This window comes from Eriocheir sinensis, chromosome 10, assembly GCF_024679095.1.
Source record: "Eriocheir sinensis breed Jianghai 21 chromosome 10, ASM2467909v1, whole genome shotgun sequence".
In the NCBI taxonomy this organism is placed as follows: Eukaryota; Metazoa; Arthropoda; class Malacostraca; order Decapoda; family Varunidae; genus Eriocheir; species Eriocheir sinensis.
The window spans coordinates 13,636,357-13,654,124 of NC_066518.1; the positions used below are offsets into that span (position 1 = coordinate 13,636,357).

Below are 17,768 nucleotides of genomic sequence, written 5' to 3' on the forward strand. Positions count from 1 at the left end.
AGGAATGTGAATGAGTGAATTAGGATGAGATGATGAATATGTAAGTGTGTTCATGAGTGAATAGTGTGCGTGTTTGAAGATAGGTTGGTTAGTACATGAGTTGAGTGAGTTAGTGAATGAATAAAGGGGTTAGTGAGTCAAGGGATGTGACTGAGTGAGTTGCGATGAGTGCATGAGGAAGCAGAACAGGTGAGTAAGTTAGTAAGTCACGTAAGTAAGGTTAGTAAGTAAGTTAGAAGTGAGGGATGAGGAAAAGTAGCCCCGTTAGGTCATAAGGAAAAAGTCGATCGAGGAAGGGGAGGAGGAAGGCAAAGAGGTCGGAAGGTGGAGGAGGAGAAGGAGCATGAGAAGAAAAGAAGCGTTAATGGAAGAGGATGGAAGGAAGGTGTGGGCAGGGGAGCTATTAGGATTAACTGAAAGAGCAAAGGAGGACGGCTGGAAGGGTATATAGCGAGCCTGAGCCGGGAGGAGGTTTACGTTAATGAAAGGAATTGGGTTGTTGGGTGTTTCAAAGAAGGAGGGAAGAGAAAATAAAAGAAAAATACCCCCTTCGGATATATTAATGGAGGAATTGTGCTGGATTTTTCAAGGAAGTCTATGAGTAAAAAGACAGAAAAAAAATAAGCCTCTTAAGGAATTGTGTGGGTTGTTTCAAGAAAGGAAGGAAGAAAAAAAAAGGAAAAATACGCCCTTTGGATATATTAACGGAAGGAATTGTGCTGGATTTTTCAAGGAAGGAAATGAGGAAAAGAAATTGTTTGGAGGTTTTCAATGAAGGAAGAGAAAAAAAAATACACCCTTCGGATATATTAATGAAAGAAACTGTAATGTGATTTTCAAGGAAGAAAGGAAGAAAAAACAAAAAAGAGGAAAATACGCCATTTGAAAATAAAGTAAGTTCTTAACAGTGACTGAGAAAAGCCGGGAAGGAAAGACGAAAGGACTGCTAGCTTAGAAAAAGGGACGTAACGACTTCATGGAATGGGATATGCTATGAGGATAAGGAAACGGAGATCAAGAGGCAAAACAGATGCCTAGAAAAAGGGGGAAAGACTAAACGGAAGAGTCGTGAAAGAGTATAAGGATAGGAAAGGCCTCAAAGGAAATAGAACAGCATACATGTAAAAGAAAATGTGAGGGAAAGAATTGAACAAATGAAAAAATTGGAAGTAGGAAGTTCATAAAGAAAGTTGAGAGAGAGAGAGAGAGAGAGAGAGAGAGAGAGAGAGAGAATGGGGGGGAATAGAAAAGAATGTGGAAAAAGCCCAAAGACATTGAAACCGAAACGAAAAACAAAATAAAAACGAAACAAAGTAAACAGAGCGAAGAATGGACGAGAAGGAATTTGAATCAAGGGTACACACAGAAACACACACACACACACACACACACACACACACACACACTATGTAAGGCAGAGTGAAAAAAGAGCGTAAAGCCTTGACAAATGAGACCTTAGGCGCTTACCACAGACATAAGTAGAACAAGAAAAACCAGAAAAAGCCGAGACGAAACGGGATGAAGGTGAACCGGGAGACGAAGAGAAAGTTACATGTTCGTTAAAATTATGAGTGAACTGCAAAAAACACAATCCGAGTTCTGAGGAAAAAACAGAAGATCTAGAATTCTACATAAGCGGCTTTCGCATACGAGTTGCTTCTTTTCATGGAATCGCCTACTCCATCTGCAGAGAAACAAAATCCTTATATAAAAATCTAGTGTTTTCATTGTGGAGGAGCGCATCAACCAGACATGTTATATAAGGTGCCTTGAAGGGCCGTATTGTGAAACCGTCTGCCAGGTCATCGATCTCGTGGTGGCGTGGCGAAGTTGTACCGCGCGATCGTGTTATGCCCCGGTCACACTGTACCGACTCTGGGCCACGACAACCCAGCGACTCAGGGTACACGAGGTCTTGGGTGTGAAATGTTGAAGTGAAAGGGTCGCACATGATCAGAAAGAGGCCAAGAAACAATCGCCGGCTCTTGTTCTTCGTCTCCCGGTTCACCTTCATTCCGTCTCGTCTCGCCTTTATATGATTTTTTCTTGTCCTACATCTGTTGGCACAGTTTGAAAGCCTAAAAGTCGCTGGGTTGTAATGGCCCAGAGTCGGCACAATGTGAACGGGGCCTTAGTGAGAGAGATCCATGTTATGAAACTCTTCGAAGGCTTAATCTATCTATTTCAAAAGGCTCTTGCAGGAATTGTTTCGGGGTTTTCATGGGTGGTTTCCTAAGCCTGGAGGTAGTTTTGCAAGGCTTCCGCGCCGTGAACGGGAAAAAACACTCATGACAACCCGACGTAGCTCCTCTCTGGCCTTGAAAAACGTTCGTAACAAGAGCCACAAACGTTTGATAATACGAGTGAAAATCCAAACTCTCTCTCTCTCTCTCTCTCTCTCTCTCTCTCTCTCTCTCTCAGCGGTAACAACCGTCCCTAAATCTCTTTTCTCGGACGATCAAGTGAATAAGAACCCAAGAAAGGTCTCGAGACGCTGATCTTATGCGGCGGCTGGAGGAGGGCGTTCAGAGGAGGGAGATCACTGAGGGCGTTCGCAGGAGGGAGGGAGGTCACGTGAACGGCACAGGGCGAGGAAGAGGACCCGCTACGCCCTTCGTTCCGGCCCACATTCTTCAGCGTTGTTCAGCAGAGTCAGCGGCTTCGGACTGCTCGCTGGCTCCCCCGCATCCCTTATTCAATTCTGGTATAGCCCGCCGCCGGCCAGTTGGGGTGAGAAGGAGGAGGAGGTGGAAGAGAAGGAGGAGAAGGGAGAGAGGTGAAGGGGTTGAGAAGAGGCAATTATCTACAAGTAAGCGAGACGAGCCAACCTATTTCACCATCACCAACAACAATATCATTACCACCACTGTCACCAGCCACCTATTCCTCAACCCTCTCATTCGCATTCTCCATTCTCATCATCTCTTTTTTCTTCCTCTTCCTCACTACAACACAACTCTCCTCTTCACCTATGACCTCTATCACTACCACCAAACACCCATTCTTCAACCCTCACCCTCTCGTTCTCCATTCCCATCTCTTTAATTCCTGCTCTTCCTCACTGCAACACATCTCTCCCCTTCATCCATCACCTCCATGCTGAATACATCCCCTTTCGCCATCCCTTAACTTGGCACAAGTAAAAGGGAAGGGAAGGGAAGGGAAGGGGAGGCAGGTCGCTAGTGGGGTATGCAGCGGGGAGTCGAGGGGTCACATACCGCCGAGCGAGAGGGAATGCCACTAGTTGAGGTGGCGGCCGTGAGGAATGACGGCCGTGCAGCGAGCCGAGGTACTGGGCACGATATTGTCTCGGGGACGGCACGGGAGGGAGCGAAGCAGGAAGGGATAAAGGGGAGAGGAGAAGGGGATGCAGAGAGGAAAGAAGAGAAGCGGAACGAAATAAAGTGAAGCCTGGGTGCGGGGTTGGGTTGGCTGGAGCATAACAAACGGAATGGAAAACTATTATCACGATGGAGGAAACTAAATAAAAGTGGAGGTGGAGACATCGATGGGTTTTTTTTTTTCTCTTTCCTCCCTGAACGAAGAAAAGCCTCGGGAATGACAATAGTTTACATGGATTGAATAAATATAAAAAAAAGTTCGTGTCGTAAAGTGATGCAACTCTCAAAAAACACCCAATTCTGTGCTACCAATACATGTACTTTAGGCCAGTTCCTGCACCTCGCCCACAGATAACCATATGGCAGCTCGTACCGCCAAGCCCTCAGCAACCAGCAACCAGACCATCTATCAGTCCTCGGCAGGGGGCACAGAGAGAGGTATACAAACAGACATTGACAGGCCCAGACACGTACACTGATACGGACAGACACGCTGAAAGACACAGATACAGATACAGACACTAGCAGACACAGACAGACATACTTAGACAAACACAGGCAGACAGAATTTACACACACACACACACACACACACACACACACACACACACACACACACATTTATATACCCAAGCAGGCAGACAAAAACTCACACTGAAAAGATATAAAAAAAAAAAATCCTGGATGTAAGTGACGAAAACACTGTCGTCAGCTATTTGTATCAATGCGCCTCATCTATAAAAAAGAATAAAAAAAAAGTTATCGGGCCTTGAATCATTATTATTAACTTTGATATCGCCTTCACACACACGCCCCGGGGTTCAAAACCGTGTTCGAGTGAATTCAAGCGGATGTGAGGACGCTATCATCGACTCGCTCAAAAAAAGTATGGAAGTATATATTTTTTTTATTCAAACCTGAGCTGTGACTAAGCAACGAAAGCTTTTATATCTGATACTTCACTATTGCACGCTCAATTTGAATCCCTTTTTCTTCACACACACACATACACACACACACACACACACACACACACACCGCTTCAAGGCTCACTGGATATCGCGTCTGCCTCTCATCCAACAGGCAAAGGTTCGAGTTACATTCAGATCACAAGGTTTTTGGCTGACAGGAGCGGAGCGGTTACGAGTCCAGCATGTGATCAGACCGTGGGTGAATAAAACACACACACACACACACACACACACACACACACACACACACACACACACACACACACACACAAAGAATCTCAACTCGGCAATAAGTTTGTTTGTTTGTCATTCTTCGATTAAGCTAAGGGGGTAATGTTAACAATACATGAATAAATAAGTAGCTACCAAAACAGATGTACCGTAAACTATTTTATAATTCCAGAGACACAGTGCAGTACGGGAAGTACTCTTTAACGTTATCAAGTTACTTTTTCTTATAAATATCCATAATAGACCACGTTAATAATTCCAAAATATATCCTATATCGCTTTTTTTTTTACAATAAAGGAAACAGCTCAAGGGAAAAAAGAGGAAACAATAATGAAAAAAAGCCAGGAAATCACTGCTCTCATGACTCAAATTGCTCCTTCTCCACCCTTAAAGCCTGGCCAGTCTTTCCATTATGTGATGCTCCACTACTCGATCAGAAAATGGAGAAACAGCCTGGCTCTCATTTTCCTCCTCCTACCAATCAAACTTTGAAGAGGGAAGTCTTAAGGACACCTCCCAACTCCTGAAAAGCGATTCCACTCTCTCTCTCTCTCTCTCTCTCTCTCTCTCTCTCTCTCTCTCTCTCTCTCTCTCTCTCTCTCTCTCTCTCTCCGGGAAAGATTACTCAAAATACTGTCTCTTTGAACTTAACAGAACTCAGTAACAAGTTTAATAGGCTTCACAAATGACGATATGGTTACTGTCAAACACACACACACACACACACACACACACACACACACACACACACACACACACACACATTGGAAGTTTCTATTCTTGCCGTAAATAAAGCTAGGATTAAATATAGATAACAAAAATAATAATAAGTTACATATACAAATGCCTCTTATATCAAAAGAAGGTAAAATGATAACGCAGGTAGAAAGAAATCAGTAAAAATATTGTTACTCCTAAAAAAATGCACGTCTTGATTGGTTTTCTTTGATCCTGATAGAGGGCGCCACCGTAGCGACATCAAAGCTTTACCAATGGATCACTTATTCCTACACTCTTGAATCTTTGGTGTACGTGGTCTCATTTCAACAGCTCTTCCTATATGTCTAACGTTTCAAGATCACCATTAACACGTTAAGTAGTGCTAGAAAGAAAATGTGTTCTGTAATATATTCCAAGCAACGAGTCATAATGCTTCGAACCCTTTGGCCGACTCGAACCGACGAACAACAACACACACGAACCACTCGCCACAAGCCAACCCCGCACCTGTGTTCGTGGCCTTGGATCTTTACATCAAACACCTCTATATTTACTCCCGCATAACAGAATAAGATCATCGAGATTCATACTCACTTCGCGTGACTTCACAGCCTCGTATATTCCTGAGTAAAGCTTGAAGTGGCAACAATCACGACGTAAACGCCTCCCCTGCCCGCGGGCACACCTCACCTCGCCAGCCGCCTGGATCTACTGGCGAGGGTCACGTGACCTTCTGGGGACTACCGTGTGGCTGACACACTAATTGAAAAATATGTAAATCTTTGCAGAAACTTAGTCCTTGATTTTCTTCTGGTGACTGACCTTGGGTAAAATACCATTCAGCTCAACTTTCTCGTCATGAATAACATAGCTGCATTAAAAAGTGAGCATCGTCGTGCGTCACCTGGAGCATCATACCTTTGTAGATTATATGATTTGACATTTTTTTACATTTTCCTTTTCGTTCTACTTCTCCAGCCCACCTAGGCTTCCGTTCTTTAGCAGTTGCCTCGTAAAACAACTCCACAACAATGTTTCAATAAACTGAAGCTGGATTATAGTTACCAATGATAGCTTACAAAATGCAACTTCACAGATCACACGAAAAAATACTTGATATCATTAAAAACACGAACGACTCCCACCTCGAAAAAAAGGAACAATTAGCCATCCACTTCCGCAAAACTTCAAATACTTCCACTGAACGGGCCCGAACGGGGAACGACAAAAAACGAGAAAAACGAAAAAGTCCCGCTGACCCGAAAGAGACAAAACTGCCGGGGCAAAGGACGAGGACACGGCCTGTAGAGCGGCGGAAACAAGGCTCACACGCATGCACGGGACTGGGAAGGACAAAAACCTAACGGAGCAAAAAAATAAGAGAGAGAGAGAGAGAGAGAGAGAGAGAGAGAGAGAGAGAGAGCAAAATAGGTACCTACTTAGTGGATAACTTAAAATAATCAGCTTCCTCATGATACCAAGTCATATGAAACACTTGCCATTTGCCGGGACCTCGTAGACTACCAACGTTGCGAAGCTTACACTAATGAGAAATTTAATACTGCCTCGAGCTTAATGCAGTCAATTAATTGTTACTGAAGCCGAGATGAAGTGCAGGGTACTTAGTGAGAGACACACACACACACTCACACGCGCACACTCATACGCTGGTGTTTCTAAATATTAAAAAAAGAAAAAAAAGATAGTGGTGGAATAAATGCTGGTGTGTGGCTAGGCATAGGAAGGACACACACACACACGCGCACACACACACACACACACACAGGATTCATTACTATAGCCTGGAACCCCACAAGCCGCTTACCAACACTTATCTTTCCCCTGCCTCCCTTCCTCCTCGTCAACTCTCAATACAGCCTACCTTGCCCTTCATCCTCTCATACCAACCCGCGTATTCAAAGCCTGCTGGTCCGCGCACCCTTCCACCGCTCCATACACAGTTGACATCTCCCACATAAAGAGCAAATCCGGTTACTGAGTCTCATTCATGCTTTTTCTTTTCTTTTTTTTACCTTCAAACATAACCTATACTTTATTTTTCTTCTCGTATTTCCTGAGCTTCCGCGTCTGTATTTTGTATCTCCCCTTCTCCCCATTTCGTTGTAACTCTAGCTTCCACCTTTTCTGTAAATAAACCCTAAAATCTGAAAAGGATAAAGAGAGAATAAGAGTCGTACTGCCATTCCATCCTCTCCAACATCATTCCAAAGCCCCTTGCACCCTTCTCTTACAGCGAGTCTGAGTATATATGGCTACTGTTTGAAGGAAAAGCAATATACGCCAGTGGAGTTTAATGTAGGTGGTTTAAAGGAATGTGAAAACATCATAAACTCGAGATGTAAGAAAAAATATGAGTCCACACACCTACAGACTCTTGAGGGACCCATGTAAGATAGGGGGTCGTACTTTAAACACCATCATCTCCCTGAGAAAATTCTGCATCACACTAGCATAAAATTGTAACAATAATGTAAAAATACACATACGAAAATCAAAGTTAAATGAAGTAAGGAGTACACATTTTCTTGCACTTATTTCCCTTCAACTCCTTAGTACTCAGCTGTTTTTCGTTGCATCACTTTTATAAGCCCAGATCCTAAATCTGCATGCTTTTCTGCTTCGGTTGGTGTACGGTACGTCCCGAGGTAAAAATATACATAAGGTCAAAATAAATGCATTGATGCAGCAAATAAAGTGAACAGAATGTTGGGTTTCATTAACAGAAACTTTTCATACAAAAATAAAGAAGTAATACTTCCACTCTACAATAGTTTAGTCAGACCCCACTTGGAATATACGGTACAGTTTTGGTTTCCCCACCATGCGAAGGACATTTCTAAATTAGAAGGTGTTCAACATCAGGCAACAAAAATGATCCCTTCCTTGCACAACAAACCCTACGACGAGAGGCTTTCCACCCTTAACATGTTCTCTCTTGAGAAACATCACCTCCGAGGAAAACTGATCAAATGTTTTGAAATACTTAATGGTTTCATGAATGTAGACAGATCAAAATTGTTTATGATCGATGACACTTTGCAAATGAGGAACATTGGCACAAAACTTAAATGTAGACAAGTAAATTCAGACTGCACCAAATTTTTCTTCACCAACGTTGTAGTGCAAGAATGGAATAAGCTCCCGCCTTCAGTGGTCCAGTGTAACACGATTGACTCCTTTAAAAACAAGCTCGACCGACACTTCCTTCAACTTAATATTACCGAGAGCAGAAATGAAAAGTTTTGGAGCCATCTGACTAATGTAGAATCACTTAGGTTTAAGGACAGATCACCTAGTCTGGACCATGGGGTCTGTGTGGTCTGATTTTCTATGTAAATCTATGTATGTAAACCTCCCCCCTCCCCCCCCAGCTCCTGAGATAGAGGACTGACAGGAAAGAAAATGGTGTACAAACACGCAAATTTGGCCATAGTGCCGCTCAGTGGATTGCATTACTAAGGCCATCAATCTCAATCTCAACAACTTTGAAACTTAAAAATACACCAGAGAAACAACCACTTCCCCTTATCCTGCATGTGGTTTCATTAGAGAGCAAAATGTTGTGTCTTGTATCTTGGTATATTTATTTTTTATATGAAAAGTAACAATCACCTTTGTACATGGCTCATCCCACACTGTGGGAGATCTCTATAAATGTAGTCACCTTAAACACTAACAAACCTTACCAGGCTAAGAATTCAGATAACAAGTTCAAGAAAGCCAAATTACCTGTTCTAATCAATCCTTTTGTGGTACTAACAGTAAAAGAAATGCCACCTCAGCCAGCACGGTGACTGAGTCATAGGATAGTTTTGCACATTCCCCGGGACAGCTGTGATGTCCTGGTAGCTCCTGAACGTTGACTGTGCAAGTGTGCATCCCCATCCCAAGTAACACCTAAAACTCCTTGCACGTCACTAGATGATCGCTGTTAGACATTGTTATAGTTTCCAACATCACAGCAATGTACTGACCTTCATGTCCCATCCAAATCTTACAAGTTAAATATTCCAGTACCATTCTTCCATGAGCACTGAGGCTTCCTGCCTCCCACCAACCACTGTGCTGGCCAGCCATCACATACTTATATAGAATTATGCATAACTCACCAACTGCCAGAGTTGCTTTAAACTTAGAAAATGGAAGTTTTTACACACATCAGCGCTTAACTCAGGATGTCAAATATTGCATCACAACCAGGGAACAACTACACCATTACAGGACTATAGCCAGCAGAGATACACATTGATTTACTCGAGATATAACAAAATGAAATCAATAACACTCAATTATACAGACTGCCAATGAGCAGTCACTGTAGTTTTAAGATTACATGCACACAGAAAGACAGCAACAAACAACAGCAAGGCTACTTGAGGCGGTGAGCATCTAAGGGTTGAGCTGTAGGCAGGGCAGTAAGGACACTGGTAGGACCCACACACCTCACAGATGTCCAGTGAGTTGATAGTTGAGTTGATCAACACCATTTGGAAGCGTTCTGCAGGTTGTAAAATGTCAAAGTTGAATAAGGTGTGAACTGATAATATATATGAATACACAGTATTACTTTTACTTCTATTATGAATCTAAAATTATATAAGAGATCAATACTCTTGTTTTAGGAAGCCTCTACAACAATCATAGTCAGGAGGGTAGCCTATACACACCGGGCTGGTAATGCTCAAAGATCTTGGCTGAACGGATGCGGGTGAGGTTGGCCACCGGGTACCACCTCTTGATTGTGTAGGTGAAGCACCAGGTCTCATTGGAAGGGAGCTGATCAGAAAAAAAAAAAGAACAAGCAACTGTCATTGTCAACTTTCTTGAAAATGTTACTGAAACCTTTCTTGAAAATCTGAAAAAGCCTTCATGGATTCTAAGCAAAAAACAAGAGGTAAATTTTTTATATAGCAGAAGAGAGACTTACATAGTCAACAAAAAAGACAGTCTGTTTTGCAAATGTGTCACCGTGCCCACCGATGGAGTCCCTTAAGGTGGGGAAAGTGCCCGAGGTCTGCGCTGCCTTCATCATGCGTTTCAGGTCTGGCTGGTAGGCCACATAGCCTGTGGGGTTTTCCAGTTCTATCACAGTGGAGGAGCTGTACTCTGCCTCCTTAGTGTTGAGCCATCTGGGGGAGGGGAAGGAGATCAATTAGTTGAATTTTCTTGCACAAGACTCGAAAGTGTATGCAATAATAATACTAAATTGTTTTCAAAATTACTCAGTAGAAAAGTTGATTGGCTTAACCCATTGAGTGCAGATTTCCTACAAGAAGATTTCACCAAGTTACAGGAATAGAACAAAAGTGGCTGCTACCAGTCAATGGAGAAAAATGTAAAGTCCTGCACCTTGGGAGGGGATATCCAGCATACCAATACAATACCAAATGGGAAACACTCCATTATCGACCACAAAAGCAGAGGAAGACGTGGGACTATATGTGACCAGGCTAACAGTGAAAGCCAAATCTGTGCCAATCACAGCAGACGGGTTAAAAAATCAAGACTCTACGATCTGTCTCTCTCTCTCTCGTGCACACTCTTTCATTCTCTCGCTCTAAACAAACTATGAAAGGGAATCACCTGGCACACACTCTAACTTCACAGTGGGATTTGTTTCCAAACTTTGAGTAATATTCCTGAACAGAAAATTCAAAGGCCTTCACGGGTGGCTCCTTCTTGAAGTCAGACCAGTCCACACCATACTCAATGTCGAGCTGAAGGATGGCCTGGCCCTCCCCGGTGGCAAAGACGTTCACCATGCCCCACACATTTTCAATCTGTTTAAAAGGCACAAACAATTATTTATTTTTCTATGCACTTCATATACTTGTACACACACACACACACACACACATACACATCCCTGAGCCAAGATCTCGATAGAATAAGCGAATGGTCATGCAAATGGGAAATGACATTCAATACAGAGAATATTTAAGTGTAGCGTGATGGAGTTTGGTAAAAGCAGTAGACGAATATCGGGGAACTACTCTCTGAGTAATGAAAGAATTATGAAAAAAAATGAAGAAAAAGATCTGGGAGTGATGATAACAGACAAGTTATCCTTTGGAAAACATATAGACCAGATAACTGGGGAAACATACAATCTTCTTAGAAACATAAATGCAGCATTTACATATTTAGATGAAGAAATGGTGAAGAAACTAATAACATCGATGATACGTCCAAGACTGGAATGTGCAGCATTAGTGTGGTCACCTAGATTGAAGAAAGAAATTAGAAAGTTGGAAAGAATACAAAGAGCAGCGACCAAAATTATTACCGGAAAATCTGAGAGAACATACTTATGAAGAAAGACTGGAGAAATTGGGACTAACAACACTGGAGAGCAGAAGAGAGAGAGGGGACCTAATAGCATTGTACAGGATACAAGAGGGATTGGAGAAATTGGACAGGGAAGACCTAGTGGTACGTGACAGAAGTGTAACAAGAGGCAATGGTAAGAAATCAAAAAAGAGCGACTGTAGGAGAGACATCAAGAAATACAGTTTTCCATACAGAAGCATAACAACATGGAACGGACTTGACAAGGAGACTGTGTGTGCAAAAACGATTCATGAATTTAAAGTCAAACTGGATAATAAGCTTTATGGAGACGGGACAGCATGAGCCTAGTACGGCTCTTTTCCTGTATTTCACAACTAGGTAAATACAACTAGGTAAATACAACTAGGTAAATACACACACACACACACACACACATCACCCTTTCCCACCTCCCCCATTACTCATCACATAAATCTCATTTTATTTTGTGTATTTTCAGCCTTATGGCTGCCAACAAATGAATAAACCATTTGTTATTATTATTATTATTATTATAATTATTATTATTATTATTATTATTATTATTATTATTATTATTATTACACACAAACACACATATGATAGAGGCTTTAATCCATCCCAAGTCAGAATACATGGCAGCAGCACAAAAAAATATGACCATGGTTGAGAAAATACAAAGAGCAGCAAGCAAGCAAGCGTGTCTTCATTCTTTTATCCCTTTCACTGGTAAACTGCAGAATAGCCTTTCTATATCTGTATTTCCACTTTCCTATGACCTGAATGCTTTCAAGGGGGAAATATCAATTACTTTGCTCTCTATGAGGGAAAAAAAAGGGAGTGAACAAAGGTATAAAAGATAAAGACCAAAGAGAAATAAAGCTCACTGGGATGCTGGTCATTTGGGAGACATTCCCGGGTGAGATGAACACCTCGTGGGGGGCTCGTCCCTCTTCCCCCGTGGCCTCCACCGTGATCTTCATGTCCGTGATGTCTCGGATGCGAGCACGGTGAGAGTACTCCGTCAGCGCCTGCAGGGCTACTAGGGTGTCCTGAGACAGTGAAAAAATCCACTGTATTAAACTTTTGCTTGACGAGACGACAAAACAACACTTTTTTCTTAGTTTGTAATTGATCCATTAAAGTAGGTGTAGCCTACATGAAAATAAAAAAATCCTTCTAAAAGTTAGTGTGGTACTTAACAAGATGTCTCAGTAAGTTCTCACCACAGTGGATATGAAGCCTGCATCGTGCATCCTCATGCCATTCAGCCACTTTACAATCCTCTCCTGGTCCATATGAACGCCATCATGCATGAGGTAGACCAGCAAGGCATAGGCTGTGGCTTCCACTGCATGGGAGTCCCACTCCTCCTCAAATTTTGGTTGTAGCAAGTTTCTCTGGTTGTTTTCATTGGCACGTCTGTTGGGCCTCACTGCCTCCCTGGACCAGTATATCAGTCCATCTGAAAAACAGAACTTTTGAGCAATGACAGCATTTTTTCATAAAAATAAGAAAACATCCAAACTACCTAAACGTTTATGAGAAAAATCATAAAAGTGGCAATATATATGTAACATTAATGGAGGTGGAACAAGTAAAAAGATAGTAAGTGGTGAAGTCATTTGAGAAATGAAACATTCTAGGAATCCTCTCTCTCTCAAAATGCAACTCACTCTCATATCTCTTTATGCGGTCCAGGGCGGCGAAGGCTGACTCCTTGGCCACTGAGTTGGCCAGGTAGAGAGCATAGGCTGTGATGGCTACCTCCAGCGGGTCACTCAGGTTGACAAGCTCCTGTTCTAAGTATCTATAATAGAGGAACATGTACAACACAGCCATATACTTTTTTCAACTCTAGGTGCTTTAGTTCCTTAATATTAAATTCACATAAATATTAAATATCTGCATTACTCTGATCACACACATTAAGCAACCCTACATATATGAGTGTACAGCTCCCTTCTATGCACTAACCTGATGGCTTGGTTTCGAGCAAGGATGGCCTGGTTGTGCACAGACCCTTGCAACGTGTTGATGGTCTGTTCCAAGGTAATGAGACAATGGGCTGTTAGGGTAATGTTTTTGAGCCCTTGCCACTTAAGGCCATAAGAGTAAGGGGCAGCCTTTCTGTTGAGAGGAGTGTCACTGTAATAAGGAGACTCACGGAAGGCACCAGTCTTTATGTCTTGCCACGGCAGGAGCCACTCGATTGTTTTGGAGACAATTTGCGGGTCGATGTAGAGCAGATTATCCCACTCAGGGAAGTCTGCTTGGTGGATGGTGCGGATGGTCCAGGCAGACAACCTGATGAAGGCAAGTAAAAGGACAATGTGATAATCAGATTGCAAGAAATGAAAAAATAATTGTAAATTCTGATGAAATACTAAAACTACGAGAAACCTGGAGGGGATGACACAATAGCAATATCGAAATATGAAGACATGATAAATAAGATGTATAACATAAATGTCACATGAGAACAGAGTGAGTCAGTGTGTCTGCTGAACTTAACAGCAACCCAAAGAAGCCTGTTAATTCATATGCTCTTGAAAATAAGTGCAGAGGCAAAAAAAAAAATAAGAAATAAAAAAATTACCAGACACTCGGTCCAACATTGCCCCACATCTTGAAGGATCCGTCAGTATTGTAGCGAAACATTATGGCGGTCAGCATCACATTCAGCTTCTCAAAGATTTTCTGGGCCTGCGAGTAGTCCAGCTGGTTTGTGAGGCGGAGGTAGTGGAGGGTCCACACATTGGCGCCAAAAGTGAATGTGGTGTCATCTGTTCCCTTCAGGGGCTTCCTCAGCATCACCCTGGAGTTCACTGGGCCCTTGAGGAAAAATATACGTAATAAAAATTGAGTGAGGCATATGGGTTGGGGAAGGACAAACACACATGCCATAATATTACACTTTTACTGACCCAAGCTTGTCATGGTTCCATTTTTGCTTACATTTTAGTAATTACCTTTATGAATTCTCATTCTCCACCATTACCTTTCCCATCTCCTACTCTAGCATTTTACATTTAAATACAGCAATATAGTTCACTGGAAACATTACGGTTACAGAAATTTTGTATCTAAACCGGAATTGTCCTCAAATTGAATTAGTAGGATGTTTCATTAGTAATAAAAAATACAGATGAATGGAGATACAAATACTGGATATAAATACATGAGCAAACCTGTCCACTTACTCCTGTAGGGAAGGACGGCCCAACAACATCCCCGCAGATGGTCACCCTGCCCCGAGGAGAACCGGCAACAAAACGCCTCAGGATGCTCAAAGGGATGATGTACGACTCGTCCAAAATAATGTCCATATACTCATAGACAACGGCTCGGTTCTTGAGATCCAACATGACTGACGTGTGGCGGTCAACGGTGGCTCCCTCCGGCTGAAGAACAAAACTTATCTTAGAATTACTAGAGTCACAATAGGCGACATACAGAAAATTTGATAATAATATACGTACAGTTTATCTACGAAGTTTCGGGGAAGGCTGTATGTACCCTGAACCCATTTCTATTAGCAAGAGGACAAGTAATTTTTTTCAGTCTACGTGAAGAGTAATTAATCCCTGCACCTAACACCTGACCCTGAAGTATGCCTATATTTGCTACACCACTGACCTCAACCTTAAGAGTAGCAGTTTCTTCATCGAGGCCAATCTGAGTTATGGCCGAGACTTTCAGATCAATCTTTCCTTTATCAATGATGGCCACGATTGGGAAGATGACTTCTACGAAGCTCTCAGCACCAACCTGTAGCAAGAGATACTCAAGTTATGACAGTAGTTCATATTTAGCAAATACGGTGCCACATCAGACATCATTACACCACAGAAATTTGCACTCTATTATGCACAAAACATATGTCGCACAAAAAATCGAATGGACTTTTGATCAAACTGCTTTTTTTGTCCGAGAAAGAAATGTGGATAGAATACATGAGTTGCAATGCCCTTGTTGATGTGATGAGTCACTATGATCATGATGGTTAGGAAGGCTTTACTTTATATACTTTGGGAACATAAACACAAATACCATGACTTGATCACTAATCCAAAAAACTATAGTACCAAGACTGAATAAAGTAAACAATTGTGTGAAAATTATGCTCACAAAGCACACAAGTTAAATCACTGTTGTTATAGTATGTGATGATGCTATATGTACAAGAGTGGTTTAACCCCTTGACTGCAGATTTCCTACAAGAAGACATCACCAAGCTACAGGAATGGAACAAAAAGTGGCTGCTACAGTTCAGTGAAGAAAAATGTAAAGTCCTGCACCTTGGGAGGGGATATTTAGCATACCAATACCACATGGGAAACACTCCACTATCCACCACAGAGGCAGAGAAAGACTTGGGAGTATATGTTACCAGGCTACCAGTGAAAACAAAAATCCGTGCCAAGCGCAGTGGACGGATTAAAAGCCACTTAGAATAAAACTCCCCACACTACTTACAGGCCCCTCAAGCCCCTTGAGAGAGCCTACCAGTGCTATGGGCTACACATAAAAAGCACAGTGCTAAAATCCCCCATAGCTGACTTACTGTGACAAGGTGCTGGTGGTCCCCTGCCTTGGTGCGGGGGCGATAGAAGTCCACCACGCCGTTCTCCTCCACAACCACAAACCGGTGATTCTTGGTGCCATGAAGGACTAAGAGAATCATCATGTCTTGGGGAAGGTTGTTGAACACGATAAGCCGGATCCCAATCTGTAAACATTTTTTTTTTACAGTAAAGGAAACAGCTCAAGAGCAGAAAAAAACAAAACAATCATAAAAAAGTGTGCAAATCACTGCTCCTATAAAAAGAGTTAAGGAGTGGCCAAAAGAGAGGTCAATTTCGGGAGGAGAGGTGTCCTGAAGCGCTCCTCTTGAAACATGTAAAATGATGAGTTAGATTTTGTAACAGTAGCATCTGGAACTTATATAACCATTTCCCTGTTGTTACTGAGCACTATGATATGCATCCCAATAAGCTCATAAGTATAATAAGGATTTAGATTTTGTAACAGGCAAGTCTAAGATGCTTCTGACTCGCACATCAGTTATTTCTAGTCCAAAAAAGGGGTTAAATGCATCCTCATGAGTGTTTTTTCACATCCATATTGCAGAAGCTTTGTCAAACTACCACCAGGGTCATAGTGCTATCCAACGAATGGCCCATAGCTCCACCGAAAGACTTGTTGGACATGTGTACTTGGGCTTCAAAATGTTTAATATGGTTCCTGATCCTTAGTAACTCTCTCTCAACCAATATTCATGACCCCTCTCTAGTAAAGCTAAAAATGGATTCCTATAACCATTTTTGTCAACTTCCTTCTACAAGCTACACAATCATGCAGACAGTATCACCCTTGACTCACAGAAATTATGTGTTAGTCAGCATGTATTACTTTAAGGATTTAAACATCTGACATTAGGAGGGTCAGAAACTTGTTAAGATATACAAGCATCATTTTTGGTTGTAACACTTAGAGCTACTTCTAAAAATTAACTCATACATACAAACACAGATAGAAAGACCGATAAACAAACAGAGACATTGAATCAGTAGGCCTTACTTGCTCCCCTCGGCGACAGGAGTTCGGCATTTCCATGTTGAAGTACATGAAGGGCAGGGACAAGAACTGCAACAAAATAAGAGGGTAGATAAGGGAAGGAAAAAGAGAGGCGGTGCAGGCAAGGAACACCTACAATTTTAAAGATAAGCTGGAAAAAAATAGATATGGAGGCAGAATAACACTAGACTAACTTTAATCCTATATACTACAATGCTTTTTTTTTTTACAGTAAAGGAAACAGCTCAAGGGCAAAAAAGAAAATATAAAAACAATAATGAAAAAAAGCCCACAAATCACTGCTCCTATAAAAAGAGTTGAGAGGAGTGTCCAAAAGAGAGGTCAATACAAGAAGGAGCCAAAAGAGAGGTCAATACAAGGAGCCAAAAGAGAGGTCAATACAAGAAGAAGGAGTCAAAAGAGGTCAATACAAGAAGAAAGAGCCAAAAGAGGTCAATACAAGAAGAAGGAGTCAAAAGAGGTCAATACAAGAAGAAAGAGCCAAAAGAGGTCAATACAAGGAGCCAAAAGAGAGGTCAATACAAGAAGAAGGAGCCAAAAGAGAGGTCAATACAAGGAGCCAAAAGAGAGGTC

The 17,768-nt window shown here is 42.0% G+C and overlaps 1 protein-coding gene and 1 long non-coding RNA gene across 6 annotated transcripts in view; both read right to left on the reverse strand.

Moving 5' to 3' along the window:
• The window catches only part of LOC126996607 (uncharacterized), a 112,957-nt gene extending 106,993 nt beyond the window's left edge, over positions 1-5,964 (reverse strand). For both annotated transcript variants that reach the window (XR_007751297.1, XR_007751296.1), the window contains exon 1: positions 5,859-5,964. This is a non-coding gene — a long non-coding RNA (uncharacterized LOC126996607). The remainder of the gene's footprint in view (positions 1-5,858) is intronic.
• Positions 5,965-8,818: 2,854 nt separating this feature from the next.
• LOC126996608 (CD109 antigen-like) overlaps positions 8,819-17,768 on the reverse strand; it is a 39,276-nt gene continuing 30,326 nt past the window's right edge. For 2 of the 4 annotated variants that reach the window (XM_050857269.1, XM_050857270.1), the window contains exons 19-31: positions 17,178-17,243; positions 16,162-16,326; positions 15,234-15,365; positions 14,798-14,998; positions 14,194-14,429; positions 13,572-13,901; positions 13,271-13,404; positions 12,821-13,059; positions 12,482-12,646; positions 10,869-11,065; positions 10,213-10,414; positions 9,953-10,061; positions 8,820-9,783 (exon numbers count right to left, since the gene is read on the reverse strand). In XM_050857269.1, coding sequence (XP_050713226.1) covers positions 9,575-9,783; positions 9,953-10,061; positions 10,213-10,414; positions 10,869-11,065; positions 12,482-12,646; positions 12,821-13,059; positions 13,271-13,404; positions 13,572-13,901; positions 14,194-14,429; positions 14,798-14,998; positions 15,234-15,365; positions 16,162-16,326; positions 17,178-17,243 — 2,385 coding nt within the window. In that variant the 3' untranslated portion in view covers positions 8,820-9,574. Of the gene's footprint in view, positions 9,784-9,952; positions 10,062-10,212; positions 10,415-10,868; positions 11,066-12,481; positions 12,647-12,820; positions 13,060-13,270; positions 13,405-13,571; positions 13,902-14,193; positions 14,430-14,797; positions 14,999-15,233; positions 15,366-16,161; positions 16,327-17,177; positions 17,244-17,768 lie in introns of all 4 variants that reach the window. The other 2 variants (XM_050857271.1, XR_007751298.1) reach the window with 2 other exon arrangements.